At 32.8% G+C, this 21,746-nt stretch overlaps 1 protein-coding gene across 1 annotated transcript; it reads left to right on the forward strand.

The window, feature by feature from the left end:
* The first annotated feature begins 18,204 nt into the window (after positions 1 to 18,204).
* Positions 18,205 to 19,073, forward strand: LOC112784537 (protein MIZU-KUSSEI 1-like). Its single transcript, XM_025827778.3, has one exon. It carries the CDS (start codon positions 18,223 to 18,225, stop codon positions 18,877 to 18,879), a length of 657 nt encoding a protein of 218 aa, XP_025683563.1. The 5' UTR covers positions 18,205 to 18,222; the 3' UTR covers positions 18,880 to 19,073.
* The last annotated feature ends 2,673 nt before the right edge of the window (positions 19,074 to 21,746 follow it).

The following is a 21,746-nucleotide window of genomic DNA, read 5'->3' on the forward strand; positions in this document are numbered from 1 at the left end:
GTCTCCATCACAACTCTCTGTTCATTTGTGCATACACATACGACGCGTGCGCGTCGATCCCCCTTTTTTTCTCTTTTTTTTATATATATGCAGAATGCATGTAATTATGCAGAAATTATGAATGAACACTGATAAAAATAAAATAAAATAAAACTAATAATAAAAATGAAAGATCGTACCATGGTGGGTTGTCTCCCACCTAGCACTTTTAGTTATTGTCCTTAAGTTGGACATTTGGTGAGCTCCTTGTCATGGTGGCTTGCGCTTGAACTCATCTTGGAACTCCTACCAATGCTTGGACTTCCAATAAGCTTCATCATCTCCAAATAAATTTGCCAAGCCTTGATGAAGTTCTCCACAAGTTTCGAGCTACCAAAGTTGATCCTCTTGTATGCCGGGATCCCAAATCTTGTTTCTACACCCGTCCTTAAGTTGATCATCATGATTCCATCCGGGTGGTTTAGCCTTGAAATTTTCATTTAAGCACTCAAACACCCTCCTAGACCCAATGAATGGAGAATTATACCAATCCTTGCAATTAGGCCTGGAGCTTCCAACCATAACAAACCTAGGATGGTGTTGCCAACCACTAACCATCTCCCTTTTACTCTTAAAACCGCAGATAGCTCTAAGTTGTCCATCCGTTTCAAGCAGATCATATTCAAATGGGAAGGTAGAGTTTAAGAATAAGAATTTTACCCACTTGAATGTTGTGTTGGATGGTAATGGCTTGGGGGGAGGTATCTCCAGTGGCGGCCTTGCTAATGTATGCTTGACTCTCTTAGGCTCCTCTTTGATGATCTCCACCTCTTGACAAGCTTCTGCAATATTAACCTCTTCCTCTAGTTCACTGGGAGAGGGTTCAATTGTAGGTAAAAACTTATCAATTATTGAATCCATCTTATGATTATCCTCCTCCAAGTCTTCAACCATGACATGCCTTGGAGGTTGTACACTAGCCTCCTTGACATTAATTTCAAGCTTCTTGGAGGAATACTCTACAACTCTGGATTCCCATAGAGGTTTGGCATCTCCTAAGTCTTCAACCACTTCTTCCTCTTCAACTATTACAGCTTCCTCCACTTGTTCCAATACAAAGCCACATTTCACACTTTTCACCGGAGTTTCTAGTGTCTCCTTCATGCTACGCTCTTCTATTGATTCTCCACATGTAGCCATGGGAGTACTTTGAGTATCAAAACACAGAGAGGCTAAATTACCTACTACCTCGGTCAAGGTAGCTATAAACTCTTGTGTCGTCCTTTGCATCTCTCTTTGCCCTTGAAGAAGAACACTCAGAGTGTCATGCATTGAAGATTGGGGTGGATATGAAGGTTCATTATTTGGGAGGAAAGGTTCATGATAGGAGGGTGGTTCATCATAACAAGGATGTGGCGGTTCAACACTTTCCATCTTTTCTACTTGTTGTACAACACACTTCAATCCCTTGTTCTCAAGTTGAGATTCTTTAGCCAGGAGAGCTTCGTGTGCTTTCTGGTTTCCCACTTGCTCCAATTGATGAAGGATTGCTTCAAATCGATCCAGTGTTTCCTTGAGACGATCCCTAGACTCTTGTTCCGCTTGGATAACATAATTAGGATTATATGACTCTTGGATTGATGGATATGGACATGGTGTATATGGAGGTGGTGGTTCTTGGAAGTAATTGGGTTGGAATTGGGGTGGTTCTATATATGGTTCATATGGCGCATAAGGTGGTTGGTATGGTGGATAAGGGTTAGAATCATATGAGGGTGTTTGGTAGTAGGGGGCTTGTGAGTATGGCGGTTCAAGGCTACGTTGAGGAGGGGTCCATAGGCATATGGTGGGGCTTGTTAGTAACTTCAAGGGGGTCCACCATATCCATTGTCTTGGTACGTATCTTGGAATGACTCTTGCTCATAGTAAGTTGGTGGAGGTTGTTGATTGTCACGAGTAGGTCCACCATAGCTATTGTCTTGGTATGCATCATAGTATAGTTGTTGGTCATAGTGCATTGGAGGGGGTTGTTGCCAAGAGGGTTGATCAAATTCTTGTGACTCCTCCCATCTTTGATTGTCCCAACCTTGATGCGTGTTCTCATTATAGCTTCCACTCCCTACAACATAATTTGAACCAAACTCATAGCCAAAGTGGTGAGAATTCATAGTAACAAAAGAAAGTAAAAACAAAAACTAATAATAAACTAATGAGAATAAACTCCTAAAACTAGAAACAACTAACAAAGAAACGAAAAAGCAAAATTATTCACAATATTCACAATAACCAATAATAAGGCACACGTTTGCAATTTCCCGGCAACGGCACCATTTTTGATGAACGGATTTTTGCTAGTAAAGAATTCACAATAAATTCCCGTTGTAAGTATAGTTTCTAAACCAACAATAATCCTTTCATACAAAAATTTGTTTGTCACAAGTAACAAACCCCAATAAAAGTAATAACCGAAGTATTTAAACCTCGGGTCGTCTCTCAAGGAATTGCAGGGAGGTGTAGTTATTATTGGTTATAAGATTGTATCTTTTTGGGGTTTTGAATAAGGAACAAGAAAATAAAATGGCAAGAAATTAAATTAATAACTAAGAAAACTCTTGGCAAGGTATGAAAATTAGAAGTCCTATCCTAGTTATCCTTATCAATTGTGATGAGAATTGTCCATCGCTCCTACTTAGTTAACCTTTGACTATGAAGGAAAGTCAAGTGGATAAATCAATTTGATTCCTCAAGTCCTAGTCAACTTCTAAGGAAAGACTAGCTTTAGAGGGATCCAAATCAACTAGTAACTTTCAATTATCAATCAACAAGGGAGTTTGATAACTCAAGAGTCTCCAATTACTCAATTCAAGCTAAGAGTATAAAAATCTAACTTAAAACCCTCCCAAGCATTTTATCAAACACTTGGAAGGCACAACATAAAAACATAGAAAAGCGATAAGAAATAATAAATTCCAAACAAACAATTGCAAGTATCAATAATATAAATTTAAGAAAGCAATCATAAATATGAAATACCTCAAATTGCATTAAATAGAGAATCAAATCTAACATGAGAATTCATAAACTAAAGTGGCAATATAAAGTAATCAACAAGGAAAATAGATAAACTAAAATGCTAGAACAAATAAGAGTAGAAGAGAAACTAAATTGAAATAGTAGAAATCTAAAATTGAAAATAGCTAAACCTAAGAATCCTAAAACCTAGAGAGAGGAGAGAGCCTTTCTCTCTAGAAAACTACATCTAAAACCTAAAATTATGTGAATGAAAGTTGTGTCAATGAATGAATGATTCCCCCACTCTACAGCCTCTAATCTGTATTTTTCGGGCTTGGAACTGGGCCAAAAGGAGCCCAGAAATCGCCCCCATCGTCTTCTGCAATTTCTGCACATGGCGCACGTCACGCGTACGCGTCGCTGTTAGTTTCTCAAAACTTTATTTTCTTGCGTTCCTTCCACTTCTGCATGCTTCTTTTCCATCCTCTAAGCCATTCCTATCCTATAAACCCTGAAAACACTCAGCAAACATATCACGGCATCGAATGGTAATAAGAGGGGATTAAAATTAGCAAATTAAAGGAAAGAAGCATGTTTTCAACCAAAGCACAAAATTAGAAAGGAGAATGTAAAATATGCAATTTATATACATAGGTGTGAGAATAATGGATAAAATTCACTCAATTTAGCATAAAATGTACCACGAAATAGTGGTGCATCAGTCCACCACAACCTGCTCTCCCCGTTCCCCTTTCTATGGCCCCATCCAAATTCAAGGTAATCCAATCAATAGGGGGAGGGTTCCATCTAATGGCTATTTCTTCTCTTCGATGAGCTTGCATTATTCTTCTTCTCTTCTTGAAAGCTTCTCGGCATGTCTCTACTCTTTTCAAGATTTCCATGTGTGTTTTCGGCGGTCTTTGGTAACCAGTCTCACGCACCTCCCGATTTCGCCATCTTCAGAAGCTCCAATAAGCAATATTGAACATATCTATCTAGTTCATATTTTGGTTTACTCCCAGGTTGTTGTTGAAGTTTATGTGAATCCATTCCTGAAGGTTGTTGGTTCTGAAGAAAATCTGAGCATTTTCTAGTTTTATTAGGTTCATCCAAGCTCTGGACACTTTCGGACAATTACGAAGAACATGAACAATGTCTTCAATTTGCCCATTGCAGATCTAGCAGCTCTCCAATCCCCCAAACATCCTAGCTTTTCTCTGGTTGGTAAGGATTCTGCCGTGCATGACTTGCCACATGAAAGTCTTGGCCTTTTGTGGGCCTTCCCATTTCCATAGTTTGCTCCAGGTGTTCTGTTTTGGTTTTGACCAATTTTCCAAAGCTTTGAAGGTTGCTCCCACCATGAAATTTTCATCCTCGGTGTGTCTCTAACCTATTCTGTCATCTCCATATTCTTCTGCAGGTGGGAGGGTGGCTATTATCTTGTGTACAACTTCTTCAGGTAGAAATCTCCTCAGTTTGTTATTATCCCAGTTTTCTTCATTGTCTGTCCATTCCCATATAGTGCTTTCAAGATCAGTAATATTCTGCATTGTTTCACTTAACAGGTTTGCAGTCCCTTCGACCCAAGGATCAAGCCAAAAATTTGTAGACAAGCCATTTCCTATAATGCAAATGGTATTCTCCTTGTATGTTGGCCATAATTTGACCAATTCCTTCCAAAGAGGTGAGTCTGAGCTTCTTGCTACTGGTTGGGCTGTATGAATATTACCGTTGCAATATTTATAAGATATGACTTTGAGCAGAGAGTGTTAGGTCTTTCTCTGAGTTGCCATAGGATTTTCAATAGGAAGGCGTCATTCATTGATTTTAGTTTTCTTAGACCAAGGCCTCCATCATGTTTAGGAGCACATAGTGTCTTTCAGTTGATATGGTGCAACCTTCTTTGATTCTCATTATCACTCCAGATGAAGTCTCTTTGTAGTTTTTCAATTTCTAGGCATACACCCCTTGGGATTCTTCCATGTTGCATCTCAAAATTGACGCTTGGGCTTATGGCAGATTGCGCAAGAGTAATTCTACCAGCTAGGGATAGGCATTTGCTTTTCCAACCCTTTAACTTGTTTTAAACTCTGTCAATGATTGTTTTGAAATTATCTTTTTCTCTTCTGTTGTTGTTTATGAGTGCTCCAAGGTAACGTCCTAGGGCATTGCTTTCCTTGAACTCGGATCTTCTCAGAATTTCATTCTTTGTTTGGGCTGTGACATTTTTTGAGAACACTATAGATGATTTAGCTTGGTTGACCTTTATACCTGCTGCCTGATGAAAGAGTCTCAGAATCTCCTTAATATTACTGATTTGATGGGGGAAAGCCTCCGTAAAAAGTAACAAATCATTTCCAAACATCAAATGTGAAACTTCTGGTCTGTCTCTTCCCACTCTAATGGGATTCCAATTTCCTTTTCCTACTTCTTGTTCTATGTATTGGGATAGTTTATCCATACATATCACAAAAAGATAGGACAAAATTGGATCTCCTTGTCGAACTCCCCTAGTAAGGGAGAAGCTACGTAGCTTGTTTTCATTCCAAAGAACCTTGTAGCTCACTGATCTTACTCCATTCATGATGATGTTTATCAATTTTGTTGGCAGATTAAATTCCAGTAGTCTTCGGTTGATGAAGTCCCAGTTGATTCTATCATAAGCCTTTTCAAAGTCAATTTTAATTGCTATATAGCCTTTTTTTCCTCTCATCTTTCTCATCGAGTGCATAATCTCTTTAGCTATCATTATGTTGTCTTGTATGTTTCTTCCCGGAATGAAGCTGGATTGGTGGGGTGAGATCCTATAATTTAGTATTGGTTTTAATCTTTGAACTATGATCTTGGTGAGGATCTTGTACTGAACGTTGCAGAGAGCTATCGGTCTAAATTGAGATATGAATTCTGGATGCTGATTTTTTGGAATGAAGACCAACAAAGTAAAATTGGATTCTTTGATTAGGTCCGGGTTGTTTCAGTAGCTTCTGATGTGTTCACACGTCTTCTTTCGTAGTAGGCTCCAATTGTTTTTATAGAATATAGCTAAAAAACCATCTTCTCCTAGTGCTTTTAGGAAACTTATACTTTGAAGTGCATTCTTGATTTCCTGATCTGTAGGGGTAGTTTCCAAGATCCTGTAGGTAGATGGTTCCATTTTAGGTAGTGATATGTTAGTTAAATCAAAAGGAACAATATTTACCTCTTCTTTGTAGAGCTTTATGAAGTATTCTTCAATGTGCTTTTTCAATTGTGTTTCCTCCTCAATCCAATGTCCCTGTTGGTCTCTTAGTTTCAGGATTTTTTTTTCTTCTTCTGATAATAGTCTTGTTGTGATAAAATTTTGTATTTCTATCTCCTTCTGTGAACCACTGTTCTCTGGACTTTTGAAGCCAAAATATTTCCTCCTTATCGAGTATCTCATTCATCTTCGTTTGAAAGGAGGATTCAAGTTGTTCCAAGAAGGGGTTGTTTCTGTAGGAATGGTGCCTCTAAATTCCTGCCAGTCTATTCAAGATTCTTCTTTTCTTTCTAAATATATTACCAAAGACTTCTTTATTCCATTTTATTAGCCCCTCCCGAATATTGTTCAGGCTACTCGGGAGTGACATTTCCTCGTCCCAGTGTTGCTGCATGATGTTCTCATAATCTGGGTGGGTAGACCACATAAGTTCGAATCTGAACGGTCTATCTCCTCTTCTACTGCTTTCTCCTTCATCTGATATGAGCAAGGGGTGGTGGTCCGAATTAATCCTAGGAAGGACCTGAACCGTAGCATTCTGATAGGTTAAGTTCCACTTTGAATTGGCCAGCACTCTATCAAGTCTTTTTAGCACTCTGTCTTGTCCTTCACGCTTTGGTCCTCTCCATGTGAATCGTGTCCCAACAAAACTGAGGTCAATAAAACCACAGTGATTAATTCATTCCTTAAATTTTCTACAAGCTCTGTTATTTGTATCACCCCCTCCTTTCTTTTCGGTTGGATCCTTGATCTCATTAAAGTCCCCCGTGAGCAACCACGCATTGTCTAATCTATTTGCAATATTTTGGAGGAGGGGCCAAAAGGATTTGCGATTCTGAGCTGGAGGGCTCGTATAAACAGCAGTAAGATAACACTCCTCCTTGTACGAAGCCTCAATTTTGGTGTGAATGTATTGAGAGTGAGATTCTAGTTTAGTTATCTTCAAGTTGTCATTGTTCCAACAAATCCATATACTCCCAGCGAAACCCTGTGCTTCTTCTATAATGAAGTGATTGAATCCCAAGTTTCTAATGGCATTTCTAGCGTTATCTCCACTTATTTTGGTTTTCATGAGCACAACTATTTCAGCCTTGTATTGTTTAAGTAACTCTTTGAGAGTGCGTCTAAAAGCGCTATTAGCCGCCCCTCTAACGTTCCAGGATAGGATAAACATATTCACGGAATGTTTATTGTAGTTGCATGTCTACAGCTTTATTGTCTTTGGGCTCACTAATAGTTGGTGTTTCGAAGTCCACACCTTCTATTAGGTTTTCAATCTCTTTTTGCATCGCTGTCTCCATGCTATCCTCCTGGGTACGATCTGCTTTTTCTGGATCTGGAGGTCTCCCTTCTTCTATAAAATTTTGATTTAATTCTGTCCATTGTATCTCCTCTAGTTCAGTGCTTTGTGTGTCATCATTTGTCTCATTTCAGTTTTCTCTGTGTGTTTCCTCTACTGGTCCTTCTTGGTTGTGGCTGGAGGTCTTTCCTTGTGTAATCTTAATTTCTTTATATGATTCTATTGCTTTCCCTTTGCTCTGTGCTATTTGTTTAGGTAAGTTTTGAGTGAGAGTCCCATTGTTGTTGTTTTCCTTTAGTTTTTCTTGGTTCTGTTGCATTTGGTTTTTCCCCTTGTTTTTCTGTGGGGCTGCTTTGTGTGTAGTTTGCTTGTTAGTGTCTCTTTCTTCCTCCCTTTGTTGTAGTTCTTCCTCTTCTTACTGGGTCTCCTCTACTTCTAGCCCCTTGAATCTGGATGAATTTTCATTTTTCTTCTCCTTTTCTGCTGCTTTGCTTGTGCCTTCACTGTTTTTGTTTCCTTCCTTTTTTTGGCTCTCTCCTAGATCTTCTTTGTTTTTGGACAATCATCTATGGACCAAAGTTGTTGCTGGTGTGTTGTATTGTTTCTTTGCCCTTCTCTTTTCTTCTTGCTTCCTCTTCCTTTGCATCCATTCCATGAGTGTTTTGCCCTTTAGCTTGCTGCATGCTTGTTTCTTTATGGTTCTTGTCTCTCACCTGTATGTGCTGCCCTCTCTCTGAGTCTATCTCTTTTTCTAGGGTGCATTATTTTTGCTCATGGTCTATTTTCTCACACAGGAAGCATATCTGATGTATTCCTTCGTATTCAATCTGATAAAGTTTACCATTGATCATGTATACTCCCAAGAGTGGTTTGGTTAGATCAACTTCCACACATAATCTAGCAAACTTACCCCTGCATAGATTGGAAGTGTTATAGTCAACTTTGCATGTCTTGCAAATCAGATCCCCTATCTTTTTCAAAATTTTATCATTATACAGTTCTTTGGGCAAACCAGGAAGTCTGATCCATGCTGTTATCTTGTCTATAAAAGTTAAGAGTGGGTTGAAGTTTGGTTCATAGAGCCTGACTACTAGATAGTGATCATATATTTTTCATGGTCCGTCAAGAAGAGTGTGGTCGAGGTCTTCTTGAGCATAAAACTTGATGAGGTAGAAATCGTTTCCCAAGTCAATAACATCAATACCTCCAAATCTGCCCCACATGATCTCAAGCCTTCTTTTCATGATAGCATAACTTATCTTTCTTCCTAGTAGTTTAACAATCAGTGATCTCCACTATGACTTCCATAGTTCTCTTTCAACCTTTTCACTTATGACGATGTTAAATAGTCCTTCTTCCATATCTTGAAATGTGATATATGACTTCTCTATGTTGTTCTGATTCTCATTTGACTTGTCTTTTGCAGGTGTTGGGGCTTCTTTCTCCTTGCTGTCCATTCTATTGTCTTCATCTTCCAAAAGATCATCTTCTTGGGGGTCAGCTTTGCCTACTCTGGATGAGCCCCTGACCATGCTTGCATATGTTTTCCTTGCTTGTTCTGTCTCCTCCTGTATCCAGTTTTCTACCCGAGGGATGAGGACAGTAGTTCTAGTGAAACCTTCGTTACCTTGTCTGACCTTTTTCACACTGCGTTGGAGGAGGTCTTGTTCTTGTTCCATTGGTTGGTGGTCGACCGGAGTATGTTCCGGCCTCCCTAAATCAATCATGAGATTAGGTAATAAGGTGAACGAGCAGAAATTGTACGGAAAGAAAGCTAACGGTCAATTTTTCAATTCGCGGCTTTGGTTTTTTTTTTTTTTTGGTTATGCGGCTTTGGTTTAAGTTCTATCTGCCGACTACTTTGATAACAATATAGTTTCTGGTTGAAGGGAATCTAAATCCATCATTTTGTTTGGACTTTTATTTTGTTCTGTAATCCAAATCCATTGAAACATAAACTCTAGTAGGCCACCAAGTGGGACTTCAAGCCCACAAACATAATATCAGCCCAATTAAGCCACAAGACTTTACACAAATTTGCCTTTGTCTAATAACAATTATCTTTGCTTTGCAATTTGTGCACCCGAGTTGGAGATCAATAGTAGATAGAAACTTTTAGTGTTGGGTGTCTAGTATGAAGTGTGCGTGACTGTTGTAACATATAATAGGGTAAAAAACACAAATAAACCAACTGAGGATAGTTATTACATGAATAAACTAAATTGAAGATTGATTCATGAATGAGTTAAAGCATATTTATATGTAATTCGAACCTATTTGGTTCGAACTCCAATTGCATATAAATCGAATCTATTTGGTTCGAACTAGACATACATAATTCAAACTTAATTGGTTCGAATTACACACGAATTGGGCTATCACATAATTCGAACCTAATTGATTCGAATTACTAAGGAATAAGTGTGAATATGTTACGTGCATGGGATTGTAATTGAAATGAAACAAATTTAAAATGTTGTAACATATACAGAAAAATTATTTATTATATAAAGTTTATAAAAAATATCTTTAAAATTAATTCTAAACTTTTTTAAATTATAATTAATGTACTCTTTTAATTTCTAAGATTACTTATATTTTACTTATTATTTATTGTAAAAAAATAAGTTTTTTTTAATATATTAGTATCTGCTTGGGTTTAATTGTATGCCTCGTTAAAAAATGCTTCTAAAATTAAATCCTTTTTATTTTTTTTAATAATTTAATTACAAATTTTTTAAGAAAAAAATATACTTTATATCTTTAATTGTCTTAGTTTTTTAATCTTAAATTTCATTTCGTTTCAATTTACTTTTATATTTTATTTTGTGTTAATTTTATCCTTACTTCAATTTAATTAAAGAACATTAAATCCTAATAAAATAAAATTAAAATTAAATAAAGTTAAATAAAATAAAATTTAAGAATAAAATTAAAATAATCTTCAAATTGCATATATAAAGTGTATTTTTAATTTAATTTCAATATTTAACTATATAATCTCTAGAAACAGCGATGAACTAAAGAAATATACACGTAAAAGATAAAAATCAAATTTTTTATTGACATTAAAAAATGTTTGTAATAAATTATATATTCATTGAAATAGAACAAATTTAAAATGGTGTAATATATACGAAAAAATTATTTATTATATAAAATTTATAAAAAATATCTTTAACATCAATTCTAAACTTCTTTAAATTATAGTTAGTGTACTCTTCTGATTTCTAATATAACTTGTACTTTACTTATCACTTATTGTAATAAAAAATTAGGCTTTTTTTTTTTAAATATATTAGTCTCTGTTTAGTTTTAATTTTCTGCATTGTTAAAAAATGTTTCTAAAATCACATCCTTTTTAACTTTTTTTTAATAATTGGTTTATAAATTTTGTAAGAGAAAAATATACTTTATATCTTTAATTGTCTTAATTTTTTAATGTTAAATTTTATTTCGTTTAGATTTACTTTCAACATTTTATTTTGTGTTAATTTTATCCTTATTTCAATTTAATTAAAGAAAATTAAATCTTAATAAAATAAAATTAAAATTAAATAAAGTTAAATAAAATAAAATTTAAGAATAAAATTAAATAATCCTCAAGTTGCATATATAAAGTGTATTTTTAATTTAATTCCAATTTTCAGTTATACAACATTTTAAATTACAACATTTTAAATTTGTTTTATTTCAATTACAATCCCATGCACGTAACATATTCACACTTATTCTTTAGTAATTCGAACCAATTAGGTTCGAATTATGTGATAGTCTAATTCGTGTGTAGTTCGAACCAATTAGGTTCGAATTATGTATGTCTAGTTCGAACCAAATAGGTTCGATTTATATGCAATTGGAATTCGAACCAAATAGGTTCGAATTACATATAAGTATACTTTGGCTCATTCGTGAATCAATCTTCAATTTGACTTATTCATGTAATAACTATCTTCCATTGGTTTATTTGTGTTTTTTACCCTGTATAATACTTAAAGATTAGAGATTGTCTAGTTTATTCTCTTCACAAATAATAATAATAATAATAATAATAATAATAATAATTTGAGTCTGAAAGGGATTGTATTAATCTATGTCAACTGAATTACACATAAGTTTCCAACTTGCTTGCTTCTATTCTGCAATCTTGTGTCTTTGTTTAGTGAAATCAATTATTATCGTTAAAAAAAGGTGTCAAAATGCACGTCACACACACGTAGGGCTTCTTGTGAATCGATTTTAGGATGGACACATAATGCATTACATATATACAAATTGCCAACTCAATACTACTAATAACAACAAATCATTTCTCATATCAGCTTGTAATTAAGATTGAAAAATTGAGCAGCGAGTACAGCTCGTAATTGCTAAAAAGATTCCAAATTATTAATAAGGTTATATATGGGAGAGTAAGTAGACCTTATGATTTGAGAGATATTTCATATTTCCCATTTATGACCCCAATCTTGTAAGCTGTAATGTTTCATGTCGCTTGTGGTTGGGACTATTCTGCATAACTGTACTTGTCCTCCCAAAACACCAACCAGCTAGAAAAGCAAGTTTATCTTGAAAATTGTGATAAGTTTTTTTTTCTTCCTTTTCTTTTACAGGCTAAACAAACCGTATTACAAGATAGGCTCATTTTTTGATATGGATTTTCTGGTTGTGTTGTTTATAGTTATAGAGAATTCATGTGTTTCTAATAAATATGGAGCCGATTTTTTTTTTTTTAAATTTCAAAACACAAATCAGAGGCACTAAATTGGGGGAAGAAAAAAACTGATGGTCTGATTTGAGGGGAGCTGATTTTAAATTTCAAGAATTTACAAATTGAATGGTCGATTTTGTGAAAGTTAACAAATTGGGGGATTGGTTTTGTGTTTCAAAAATTTTAAAAAATTAAAGTAAGGATTAGTTTTGTGAAAGTTCACAATTTGGAAAATCAGTTTTGTGTTTTAAAAATTTTAAAAAAGATAACTTCACAAATCGGATGGTCAGATTTGTGATCTCTGTATGAAAAAAATACACACCAAGTTTTACACATTGTTAAAAAACACTACTATAAACCCAATATCAAAATTAAAAAACGTACAAGATAAGGTTATAAATTTAGAATTTAGCTAACATGTGTCCTAAGATGTATTCTAAGGACACATAATAAGTTTATTATTAGTAAGAAATTTTAAATATTTTTATTTAATAAATACAAAATAAATACATTGAAAATTTAAATTTTTAATAAAAAAAATTAATTTTAATATGTATCCTAAGAGTACAAAATAAATAAACTGATAAATTTAAAAGAGAAAATCATATTATACAGCCAACAATCAATACAAGAAAAAAAAATCCAAAATTCTTAATAACAACAAACATCTGAAGTAAACTAAAATAAACTATCAAAATACAAACTCAACAAAAGCTCATTTTAGTAAGTTTCGTACTGGACTTATTTAACAATCTGCTATAATATTGATCGAAATTGACCATTATAGTATTAATTTTCTAGCATTACATACTCAATCTTAAAAAGTAAAAACAATAACAATAATGAGAATAAAATTAGATTCATTGGATTTAATTTTATTTTTTTCCACAATCTTTTAAACAAAGAGTGTTAAAATAAAAATAAAAAATATTTTCTGGAACAAATTAAAAAGAGCCTAAGATGTTACACTGAGCAACAAGTGTCCAACTAAAAGGAAGAAAGGTGCAGCATGAAATGGAGGCAGAGTGATTCGGCACACATTGTTTTGTCTCGTCCACATGCTCATGAATTGACTGCATAAAAGCTATGCTACTCAAGCTATGGAGTAATTTGCAATATAAAGTGCCAAAAAGTCTATGGCTCTTACCAAAAAGTGCGGAACATGGGTGCCCCATGCTATCAAACAAATCAATATTTTCTTTTTTCTGATATATATATTAGATTTTAGTTTCTTATGATTATAAATGAATATATTTTATATATTTTTTGTCTCTATAATTTAGGGTTTAAGAACCAATTTAAATTGGTTGATGAATCATTAGCTCATTTGGCCGTTTAAACAAGTGTGAAAAATTTGAATTTCTTTTTATATATGCAATAATTCATTAGCTAATGGAACTCAAATCTGAAATAGATTAGTCCTTAATCTTTTAAATTGAGTGATACTGTAAAAAATAAATAAATACATTTAAAATTTAAGAAAAATAAATAGCAAAAATGAACCTTTACAACTGCAATTTAATAAATAAAAAAATGATATATAGAGCGGACTGAAATTTTTTTAGTGTAAAAATTATTTATAACAATTTTTCCTTTAAAATTGGTTTTATTTTTAGTTATACTTTTTGTCCTCTTAATAATGTCATTTAGTATATAAGAATAATATTAAGCAACTACATGGTAATCATGTTATATGATATTAAGAGATATAGCAATTATGTTAAATATAATCAAAATAAGAAGAATTTATTTTTAAAAATATTATAAACAAAAATCTGTGAAAGAAATATACGTTTAAACTACAATAATTTTATCACTTAAGATATAAACATAAAAGTTTAAAATAGGGGAACACAAAAATACAATATGGGTCCCTTGCATCTAAAATAAGGGGAAAAAGTGATTTTAGAAAGGAAAAAAAAGAAGAATGACTAATTGCTCATGTCGTTTTTTAAGTAATAGGGACGCATGAGATTTGAGAAGAGAAAGCGGAAGACAATAGTGGAGAAACCAGGCTATAAAGCTAGAACAAACAAATCTCATTTTGGCTTCCACATACCACGCTTGGACCCAAAATAACAAAGTTCCTCTCACATGCTATTATGAAAAACAAAGACATCAACAATTCAGAATTAAATTCTTGTCGACACACAACTTCAATATATTATCTCTACTCATATTCACTTTATATATTACTTATTAATTAGGACTAAAAATAATTCCTACTTTTTTAGATATATTAAACTCATTTTGTGTCTAAATTAAATATGTTTATTAATAAATAATTATGTTTGGACATACTTATTAGTGACAATTATGAACAATGAATATATTTGGAATAAAACTAGTAGAATTTAGTTTTGGAATAAATTAATTTTTTATTTATAAAAGTTTAGAATACTAATAAATTTATTCGTGAATAGATAAAAATTATTTTTATACTCACAAAAAATAATATTGGAGTGATGACAAAAATATCTATAAATTAATTTTATTCGTGAATAGATTTATCAACGTTATGAATTTTTTTTGGTAGAGATAATATATAGTTTATTTATATTTCGCATATACACAAAACTAGCTTCATTTTTTGAACGTATAGATAATAATTTACTCGTATTTTTATTATGAATGTATAAGAAAATAATGTATATGTGTTAAATTTGTAGCTATAAAAATTAAAAAGAAATGTTTGAAACATGAATAAAACATATAGTGGTATAGTTTGTCGATCTACTACACTTTTAAGCCCCACGATCATTTCATTTCTTATAATAATTGAGAGGGAAAGAAAAGTGTAAAAAGATTATGGAATAATATGTACTATAATAGTATAATATATTTTGCGTGTGCAAAAAAGAGAGTATATTTTTTGTAGTTGTTAGACAGTTGTATATTTGGAGTTTTATGGTTCCAAAATCTAATACCTAATGATTAGCTGATGGTGGATTGGCATGTTAATTATTATATAGTGGTACGGAAATCTCCACATCTCAAATTTCTGCCCTCAAATTACAAAAACAAGGTTAATCAGTGAGATATAATTAGCATACCCTAATTATTAGGATATAAATAATATATAATTATGATCGTGCGTGCTTAAGGAACTTGCGTAGTACCCACAAACGAAAAGAACCCCAAAAATAATAATAATGATTAAAGAGAAAAAGAGGAAAAATCCACATATAGAAAAGCAAGGGAAAATAAAAAGGAACATTATTGCATTGGTGGCTAGTGTCAGAATCCAGAGAGATGAGGTTGCATTTATTTAGAGTAAAACATTTTAGTTGGTAAGCATCACTTCAAGCTAATCAGTATTAGATTTCTGTGGAACAGACAAACTGTAATCGAGGACCATCATGTCTTTTAGTTTGTCCATAATTAATATGCCTAAGATGTACTCTTTAATTACTCTTTATGGGTGCTTTAGTTTTTGCTTAATATATCATTGCTATAGTAAACTCCAAACGAGTAATATTATAATTTATTATTAAATAAACTCAGTATAAAATTCACTCAAAATAATATTTTATTGTGTTTAATTTTTTAATATTTTTTAATTGAATTTTAAATATATTTTTTTTAAAAATTATATATATATATATATATATATATATATATATATATATATATATATATATATTGTTATGTTAAATGTTGGTTGTAATATTAAATAGGTAATGTTTTCTCTCAACACAAAATCGTGTTTGGTAGAGGAGATATGAACAGAGATAATGTGTCCAAAGACACTGAATTAATGTATTTTGTGTCCATCCTGACAGGAAGGACACGGAGACACTAACAAGGGACACAACTTATTTTTTATTTTTTCTTTCATTATTCTTGTTAATTTTTTATAATTATATTTTTTATTGTTATATTTTTCATTTCAAATTTTTTGAATGAAAAAAATGAGAATAAATTAAATTTTTATAATTTGTTCTAGTTTATCATCAAACAAAATACAAGAACACAAAATTTTGTGTCTCTGTCCATCAGTGTCTTGTCTTGTCTTGTTTTCAGTGTCTTGTCCTGTCCTGTTCTTAAAAAACAAACGCAGCCTAAGGCAATAGTTTTTTTTTTTTTTTTAAAGATTTTATACTGCACTAAAAATTAAGCAAAACCAAAGTCTAATCACACAATCATCAAATAGCCTAAATATTCCATCACATATCGTAACAATGACAAAACCAACCACAAAATCATTTTAGACATGTTAAGTATAAACATATTAAAAGCTCTTTTGTATGAATTGGAAAGATATTTTTTCAATAACTAACTCTTCTTTAGTCAAATGACAAAATTAAAGTTTCAAGCTCCATATTAGGAGAGTAAAAGAATGGGGCTCACCATAGGATCTAGAGTTTCATCATTATCAAGCTGGATATCTATTAATATTTTTTAGGATTAATTATGCTGAGAGCAGTCAAATCAGTTACAAAAATTAATTATTAATATAAAATATATTTTAAAATATAAAATACAGATTAAAAATAAATTAAAAATATATATTTATACATAAATATATAATAGCTGATTTTAGTATATATTATATATAGTATTTTTGTTTCAGAATAAATAAAAAATGTGATAGAAAAGATTATTAGTACATATATATAATGTGTGCTGACATCTAATTTTTAAAATTTTTAGGTTTTAACTTTTAGTGTGTCTATTCTCACAATGCCAATATTCAAATTCTATTATTTTTAACCTTTAAATTATATTGCATGTTAATTCGTCTAATTTCTAAATCATTTGTTTTATCAGCTTGGGGATTCATACTACGTCAAGAAGTAAAAAAAAAATTGATACAATTTGTACTAACATTTAATTTTATTACAATTTTAAATTTTAGTGTGTTTAATTTACTCTCACTTCAATATTCAAACTCCATTTTAATCTATGAATTATTCATTTCTCCATAATATATATTCGGATCTTCTGATTATATCTATATATACTTCTTATTAGTTTTTTTTTTTTTCACTCTTTAAAAGTTGAGTAGCCTTCATCCACTTAATCCAGAATTATGTCACAAAAGAGATTCCTATGATGAATCTTGACACTAACCATGCATTAATGGCTGGTTAGCTACTAGAACCTCACAATCTACCTCATAATTGAGACAGGAAGGTGAACAAATGTTTTTTTCATCAAATTTCAACCAGATTAAAAAATATATTAGGTGATTATATCTTATATTTAAGGAAAAATCTCGGGGCCAGCAATTTTTTTGTTTTGTGGCCATCACTTAACCATCAAAAGAAAAGTGAGTGATCTCTTACCATTGGATATAATCTCACACTATTAAAAAGATTATTGATGACCAATTGATAGTTACAAAACACAAAAGTTGCTGGCCCCTAGCACTCCTCAATATTTAGACTAACTTTCTCTTTATTTTCCTAAAAATGTTTCCTTCTAGAAATTTTCTTTAAAAAATTATTGATTTTTTACTTTTTAATAACTGAAACACAAATTTTATGAAAGAAATACATAAATTTTTTATAAGAAATAGAAAACGTTTTTAACAAAAAATTACAGAAATATCTTTAATAAAAATACGGATATTTTGTATAAATAATAAAATATGAAGACAAGAAAAAAAGAAGAAGTAAAATGTCAAAGGACTATGATAATTTATTATTTTTTGTAATCAATTAATTATCAATGTTTTAAAATATGAGATAAAGTATGTTGTTGAATTACTAGATTAATTGAACTAGACTAAAAAAATTAAGTTAATAGCTAAATGTCACACTAATATTTCTCTAAAAAATTATATTTAGAGAGAATGGAAAAAGAAGAAAAAGAGGGAAAAAAAAAACCCTCAAAAGTTTAGTTATATAAGAAGCTATCTACCTAGAATTACTTATTGTATAAAACCACTTTATGAATTAAATGATTTGGATTCCACACTATATATATACACACTCCCCAACACAGAAAGAAATTAAGAAAAAGGAACGAAAAAAATAGATGGCCTTCTCAATAGGTGCTACTACTACGAGTAGCAGAAGCATGAACAATGGCGTGACCACAGTGGATTGCCACAAACAAGTTCGATCATGGAGGCTCCTACGTTACCTGGTGGCACTCCTTATCCCAACATGTAACTGCATTGAACAAAAAGAAGAAAAGTTTGAGCACAAGAAAATCATGAGCAACATCACAGGCACAATTTTCGGTTACCGGAAGGGGAAGGTAAGTTTCTGCATCCAATCGAAGTCGAACTCATCGGAACCGATTCTCCTTCTTGAATTGGCGGTTCCAACGACGATCTTGGCGAAGGAAATGCGAGGAGGAACGCTGAGAATAGTTCTTGAGAGTAGTTGCAGTTATAACAAGAATCTGTTTTCGACGCCGCTTTGGACGATGTATTGCAATGGAAGGAAAGTTGGTTACGCCGTTAATCGAAGACCGTTGAATTCTGATATGGAAGCGTTAAGGTTGATGCGTTCTGTTTCAGTTGGAACTGGCGTTATAAATAATGAACAAGATAATGAGCTTATGTATCTAAGAGCATCGTTTCAAAGGGTTCGTGGAACTTCAAATTCTGAATCTTTTCATTTGATTGATCCAGAGGGGTGCATTGGACAGGAGCTAAGTATCTTCTTTTTTCGCTCACCCACATGATCATCTTCCATCGCCTTTTTTTTTTTTTTTTTTTTGAGCTGTGCCTGCAATTTGCATCGCGCGTGCATGGCATGGCTTTATCTTTTGTGTATTATTTAACGACTTTATTTTTACCCTGCTGGCTGGGTTTTTTATTATTTAAATAAAAAATTAAATATTTACCAATTTAAATAAAATTTGTATATTTAGTTGTATTTTCATAAGATGCAAACATGATATATTGAATTTTCGTTATTTATAGCTGCAAAAATAAGAAAAAAAATTTAAAATTTAAGCCATTTTCACATTTGGAGGTCACAATTGTATTAGACATTTTCTTCCATTTTCACTTGTAGAAACTGCGAAAACAAACCAAATCTTCTCTCCTATCTTCACATTTTGAGAATGCCAAAATGGATACTAAAAATGATTACTTAAAAGTTTTCGCATTCTCTTTTACACAACAACAACAAAATCTTATCCTACTAGTGGAGTCGACTACATGAATCAAAAGACGTTATTGAACTTTATCATGTATCATGTTTACAAAGAGACCGTTTACATATAGATCTCGTTTGATCACCTCATAGATGGTCTTCCTAGGTCTTCTTTTGCCTTTTGCCTCTTATCCATCTTCCATCTTATCCACCCTCCTGACTGGGTGCGCTGTGGATCTTCTTCTCAAATGTCCAAACCACCTGAGACGCGATTCTACCATCTTTTTTACAGTGTTACTCCAACTCTCTCTTATATCTTCGTTTCTTATTTTAACTTTTCATTGGATGTTTTCTCCAATTTTCACTTCTGTATTAGGATTTTCCTTTGGCGGTCGAACTTACATTCCATATATTTTGTCTTGCTACGTCTTATGTAAGACCTAGATTTTTTTTTGAAAATTAATTAATAACTTATTAATGATTTATTTTATTTATTCGAGAATATATTTTCAGAAATTTTTATATTAATTGAGTCTTTCTTATTATTGATTTAAAATTTTAGCGATTAAAAAATAATGAGAATTTTATCCACTTTAATTTGAATAATTAGATTTTGAATTTTATTTTATGATTTAAAAGAAATTAATTTAATTATCTCTAGTTATTAAATTAGAGTATTTATTTGAAAATAAATTTGTAAATTGATAATTAAATAGTATTTTATAGATATTATTATTCGATTAAAATTTAGTTTTCAATTACTCTATTACCCTAATTTTATTAAAATTACTAAACTACCCAAAATCCTCAATTTCATACACAAAATCCTAATTCCCAAATCAAACCCTAACCCTAATTTCAAAAACACACACACAAAACCTTAATCTTCATTGTCTCACCGCCTCCAAGCCCAATATACACGCGGAATAAATGAAGTGAGAGCCGCTGCTGGGGGATCCTCATCGCCGCGCTCGTGCTTTGCCATTGTCGTTTTGCCTTCTATCTAGCCCGAACCGCCGCGTGAGGGAGGAGAGGGAGAAGACGCCGCCACTGCTGTCAATTTTGTCGCGTTGGTCTTGGTCACCGTCGTTGAAGCCACGCGAGAAGGGAGCCGCTGCTGTGGTGGAGGACGTCGCAACATCTCCGCCAAACTGCATGCATCGTCACTGCAGTTGGAGGAAGCCCGTGTTGCCATTTTTCTCGCCGCTATTGTCGGAGAAGCCTGGGGAGAGAGAGAGAACGGAACGGGTAAGAAGGAGGAGTTTCCGCCGCAGTTGGAGCTCCGCTGCTGCTGTCGCCATGGCCGCTGCACCTCTGGCCACCGGGAACGGTTTTGTGGCCATCGGAACCTTTGCTTGAGCCACTGCCGTTCGGTGTGGTCGTTTCTCCTTGGTTATGGTAAGCGTTTTTGTTTCAAAACCGTTGAAAATTAGTTTTCTGTTATGTTTGGCTAGAAATTCTGAGGTTTTGGCAACGTAGGGTCGTGTTGCGGTTGTTGCGAGTCGCGATTGAAGCTGTCGCTGTTGCGGGCTAGGAGAACAACGAGTTTGTTACGCGTTTAAGTTTTTGAGTTTCGTTAGTAGGTCTGAACTCCCCAATTTTATATGCCATTAGTCAAATATGTCACCGAGTCAATTTGATTCGTTAACGATTAATAGAGCATTCATATGTGGCCATTAACGGTCTTATGAGGCCGTTAAAGTGACACATGTCACATTTTGGACTATTTGATTCTTGATCAACGTGGCCAAAACGACGTCATTTTCATTTAGCACAAACAACGTCGTTTTGGAAAGATAGATTCGTCCCAAAAAAAGGCTCAGAGAACTACTCTTCCTTATAATGTATTTTATTTGTAGGAGACCTATCTATCTTATAAATTACTTTTTAAAGGACCTATCTATCCTATAAGATGTATCCTATAAGATGTCTCACTTTTATGTTCTATTATGTTGTTCATATAGACCGAAGTACTTAGACCATCAAATATAACACAAAATGTTACAACTATCAATGCTCATAATGAGAACATGGGTGTTGATTTGGAGAGCCATGAAAGTGTTACAATTATGAGTGATATTAAATTATAAAATTGTCTATTAGTTCTATTATGTGCTATAGTAATATTGTAATAATGCTTACAAATTTGTAATTTCAAAATGTAGCTAGTCAATTTCAAAATGCACAAGGTAAACAACATTAATTGCTTAATTCTGTTGACAATTCTATTGTGACCGTTGTTATGTAATAATAGTTTTTTCAATTACTTAACTCTGTTCTCTAGACCATTATTCATACCACCACCAAATTCTTTACCAAATTCTTCACCAATATCTATCTTTGAAGCAACCATATTAGCCTCTTCATCCACACATGTATGCAAAGAAGTCACTGCACCCCCATTAATTGCAGCATCCATCACATAATTAAAAATCGCATAAAACTGTATAC

The sequence above is a fragment of the Arachis hypogaea genome, chromosome 20 (genome assembly GCF_003086295.3).
Source record: "Arachis hypogaea cultivar Tifrunner chromosome 20, arahy.Tifrunner.gnm2.J5K5, whole genome shotgun sequence".
Taxonomy (NCBI): domain Eukaryota; kingdom Viridiplantae; phylum Streptophyta; class Magnoliopsida; order Fabales; family Fabaceae; genus Arachis; species Arachis hypogaea.

Coding starts and splice junctions, on each gene's coding strand:
- LOC112784537 (XM_025827778.3), top strand. CDS start 18,223: ATGGCCTTCTCAATAGGTGCTACTACTACGAGTAGCAGAAGCATGAAC.